Source organism: Leuciscus leuciscus, assembly GCF_965113295.1.
Source record: "Leuciscus leuciscus genome assembly, chromosome: 22".
Taxonomy (NCBI): Eukaryota; Metazoa; Chordata; class Actinopteri; order Cypriniformes; family Leuciscidae; genus Leuciscus; species Leuciscus leuciscus.
This window is the reverse complement of record NC_138746.1, coordinates 32,393,023-32,397,775: the sequence shown is the minus strand read 5'-3', so window position 1 is coordinate 32,397,775 and position 4,753 is coordinate 32,393,023. Positions and strand designations below refer to the sequence as shown.

Sequence of the window (4,753 nt, the reverse complement as noted above, 5' to 3'; positions counted from 1 at the left end):
TACTTATTTATATGTATATGTATGTGCATATGTATTACAATATACAATTGTATTCACTGTATATTTTGTTGTGTATTTATTATTGTCTATTCTGATAACTTGGTGGAGTAATATTTTCATTATTGTTTGTGTTTGTTTTTTGTTTGTTGATGTACTGTTAATAGTAATTTTGTTTTGTTTTTATTATGTTATGATTGTGTTACATAGTATGCTATACGACCCCTCGAAAACAAGATGGTACATCTCTCTCCATTAATCCTAATAATAATAAAGAATAATTGTAATAATATTTCACATTATTACTGTTTTTAACGTTTTATTTTGGCCTTGTTCAGCATAAAAAACTTCTTTATGAATCTTAAAAAATCTTGCCGACCCCAAACCGTTGGACGATAGTGTATACCACTAGTAGATTTTGAATGTTAGATTGGATCAGGTTAGCATAACAATCAAAGCTGGATTGGGGGAAACTTTCATTGTGGTTATTGAGTGTAGTCAGAAATACAGCAACACTCCCATTAGCAAATTAAATGTTGGAAATTATATTAAAAAAAACACACAAAAAAAAAAACACGACTCAGGATTTCATTCAAACATTTTAATAACACTAGAATTGTTTTCCATCGCACCTACAATATTTGTGGTTACCACAACTACCATTGAATGTCAGCAGCATTTCATGATATGTACCTCACAACAGTGATAATGATTTAACAGTGTCCTGAAAGGTTTCCCATTGGTTCCATTCCGTGAGTTTCAGAGCGTATCCAAACAAGTCTTCATCCGAACCAGTGGTTTCCCATACATTCCCTGTTCCACTCCACACGACAGATCCAGCACCAGTCAAACCTGCACTGTGGCCGCGGACACACCATGTGCATACAGCCACCTGAGGAAGATCATGACAACACACCATTATCTGCACTGAAGGAGATAACAGCGTCATTATGATACACTCAAAGAGTGTAAAGATAAAAACAAAGATAACCAACCTAGTTTTAAAATGTGAAACCGTATTCAGTATATAATGCAAAACATTTCATACAATAATATGCTCACATGACCATATATATATATATGATCATTTATATTTCTGGCATTAACTAGATGCAATTTGCTGAATTAACCATTTGTGTATATATTTATATATGCTCACCGGCCACTTTATTAGGTACACCTGTTCAACTGCCCTTTAACACAGATATCTTATCAGCCAATCACATGACAACAAATCATTGCGTTTAGGAATGTTGACACGATCAAGACGATCTTCTGAAGTTCAAACTTAGCATCAGAATATGAGGAAGAAAGGGGGATTTAAGTGAGTTTGAACGTGGGATGGTTGTTGGTATCAGACGGGCAGGTCTGAGTGTTTCAGAAACTGATGATCTACTGGGATTTTCACACACAACCATCTCTAGGGTTTACAGACAATGATCCGTAAAAGAAAATATCCAGTTCTGTGGGAGAACATGCCTTGTTGATGTCAGAGGTCAGAGGTCAGAGGAGAATGGCCAGACTAGTTCAAGATTACAGAAAGGCAACAGTAACTCAAATAAGCGCTCATATCTCAACCGAGGTCTGCAGAAGAACATCTCTGAACACACAACACGTTCAACCTTGAAGCAGAAGAGCTACAGCAGCAGAACACACACCGGTGACACTCCTGTCAGATGAGAACAGCAAACTGATACTACAATTCACACAGACTCATATAAGATTGGAGAAATGTTGCCTGATCGGATGAGTCTCGATTTCTGCTGCAACATTCAGATGGTCGGGTCAGAATTTGGTGTAAGCGACATAAAAGCATGAATCCATCCTGCCTTGTATCAGCGGTTCAGGCTGCTGGTGGTGTAATGGTATTTTCTTGGCACACTTTGTACCAATTGAGCTTCGTTCAAACACCACAGCACACCTGAGTATTGTTGCTGATCATGTCCATCTCTTTATAACCACAGTGTACAGTCTTCTGATGACTTCCAGCAGGATAACACTAGGTTGTCACAAAGCTCAAATCATCTCAAACTGGTTTCTTGAACATGTTCACTTTACTCAAATGGCCTCCACAGTCACCAGATCTCAATCCAGTAGAGCAGCTTTGGGATGTGGAGGAACGGGAGATTCACATCATGGATGTTCAGAGATAAATCTGCAGCAACTGTGTGATGCGATCAGGACAATATGGAGCAAAATCTCTGAGGAATGTTTCCAGCACCTTGTTGAATCTGTGCCATGAAGAATTACTGCAGTTCTGAAGGCAAGAGAGGGTCCAACACGGTACTAGCAAGGTGTACCTAATAAAGTGTTGGGTGAGTGTGTATTAAAAATTCCATTGTGAGATACAGTATTTCATGCAGTGTGCTCAGTATACTGCACATTGTGGATAATAATTTAGAAATAGCCGGTTTGCGACCCCTAGGTGTCCGTAGCGGTACTGCAGGTGGTTCACAAATTATTGTTTGATTTCAAACGAAATTAAAATCTGTGTGGAACAAAAATTCTAAACAAAAAAGTCCCTTCCATATTAAAATGCATAATGTAAAATGAACATGCTTATTTTTATAAATAATGGGTGATAGACGTACAGTTTCTTACAATAGCATGCACTGTATAACGGTCCTAGATCACTTCATTTTCACGACTCTCTTTCACGAGTTTTTGTTTACTGCAAGTTTTTTGTTTTTTTTTGTTTTTTCTTGGAAAGATTAGCTAAAACTTAGCTAAAACAACATTGTTGTTGTTTAACAAAAATGTTGTTAAACAACAATCCGAACCATTGAACACACTGCACTTCTTTCCCTCACAGCCTCGTATTCATTCCTGTCAGAAATGAAATATGACGCTACCCTGTGCATTAGCAGTTTATAAACTCTAGTCTGATACTGATTACAAATTACATGACAGAAATGATAATTGGAAACAATCTATTACATTACACATTTCATAATCCATTTAATGCCGACTTTAATGTTTGGAATCTGATTACGTATTCCAGATTACATATAATCAGTGACTGCCCAGCACTGTAAGCAGTCAGTAATAGTAAAAGTAAGAGCAGTATGGTAGGACTGTATTCTGAAAAGCCCCTGAGAAACTAGAGAAAGGTAAAAGGTCCCATCCGTACCGTTCTTTTCCACGGGAACTTGGCATTTGGGACAGGGATGAGTGGTTTGGGCTATAGTGTCCTGTGAGGCCTGATCCCAGCGGGCAAGACGAGCCGCTTCTTCATCTACAACATAACCCTGAAACACACACACACACACACACACACACACACACACACACACACACACACACACACACACACACACACACACACACACACACACACACACACACACACACACACACACACACACACACACACACACACACACACACACACACACACACACACACACACACACACACACACACACACACACACACACACACACACACACACACACACACACACACACACACACACCGTAGAGCAGGGATCAAACACAGCACAGGCAGACTTGAGCTTTAAACTCCTCCTCTTCTATGGTTCTGTCATGAATCAGGTGATTTGGGAATGGCTTGCACTGACACTCTTATGACTATAATCTCAGGCGGCTCAACCCAAAAGAGAGATGACTGATGATATCTGGCCAACATTAACTGAACTGTGCCCATGCATATCATATGTGATGTGGTAATAATGCCTGTCCCAAAGTGTGTGTTTCTCACCTGTAGGGCACGTCCTGTTGCTGTGGCCATCATGTGTGTGCAGGAGCCCTCGTGATACTCTTCCTTACAGTCCCTGCAAAACACCAACTGACACAAACAGAAAATCACTTACTATATGCCACAGCTCTCATATTGATCAGCAATTACACTGCACATTTTAGAGTGGCCTTTTATTGTGGCCAGCCTAAGGCACACCTGTGCAATAATCATGCTGTCTAATCAGCATCTTGATATGCCACACCTGTGAGGTGGATGGATTCTCTCGGCAAAGGAGAAGTGCTCACTAACACAAATTTAGACAGATTTATGAACAATATTTGAGAGAAATAGATATTTTGTGTACATAGACAAAGTCTTAGATCTTTGAGTTCAGCTCATGAAAAGTGGGGGCAAAAACAAAAGTGTTTCGTTTATAATTTTGTTCAGTGTATTATTATTATTATAATTATTTTCCTGTATTTAATTTATTCCTGTGATCAAAGCTGAATTTTCATCATCATTACTCCAGTCTTCAGTGTCACATGATCCTTCAGAAATCATTATAATATGTGGATTTGATGCTTTTTGTAAACCGGAAACATAACCTTTCCGTGACCTTTACACGTGAAGCAGGTGATTTTTACAATGGCAAAATACTGTAAACTATTCCAGAATAATGTGCAGAGACATTAAAAGCCATGTTAGTATTTTAGTATTAATTGTATACTATTTTGTATTAATCATTTAAATGAGCTTTAATATATATATATATATATATCAGGCGAAGTTACTTCGGTTGCGCTGCTCTGCTTGCGACCCGGACTCTTGCTCTACTGCATTCGTCTGTTGTTTGTTTGCTCTTTCTTATCCGTTTTTTAGCTTTTTATTTTTATTTTAAAATTGTGACTGCTCTAACGCCGATATCCGTATGACAATGTTCGTTCAGCTGTGTCTAGTAGCCGCTGTATTGGGATATCTTGCACGGTGCCAAACACTACATACAGGTGTGGTAACATGGACGTCAATCAGCTACACCAAAGACGCATTGTTTGCGCTA

At 38.7% G+C, this 4,753-nt stretch overlaps 1 protein-coding gene and 1 long non-coding RNA gene across 3 annotated transcripts in view; one reads left to right on the top strand and one right to left on the bottom strand.

Moving 5' to 3' along the window:
• LOC309487125 overlaps positions 1-4,753 on the top strand; it is a 149,931-nt gene that overhangs the window by 141,637 nt on the left and 3,541 nt on the right. The window lies entirely within an intron of this gene.
• Positions 584-4,753, bottom strand: part of prkn (parkin RBR E3 ubiquitin protein ligase) — a 384,030-nt gene continuing 379,860 nt past the window's right edge. For both annotated transcript variants that reach the window (XM_082154627.1, XM_082154628.1), the window contains exons 10-12: positions 3,718-3,804; positions 3,128-3,245; positions 584-889 (exon numbers count right to left, since the gene is read on the bottom strand). In XM_082154627.1, coding sequence (XP_082010753.1) covers positions 780-889; positions 3,128-3,245; positions 3,718-3,804 — 315 coding nt within the window. In that variant the 3' untranslated portion in view covers positions 584-779. The remainder of the gene's footprint in view (positions 890-3,127; positions 3,246-3,717; positions 3,805-4,753) is intronic.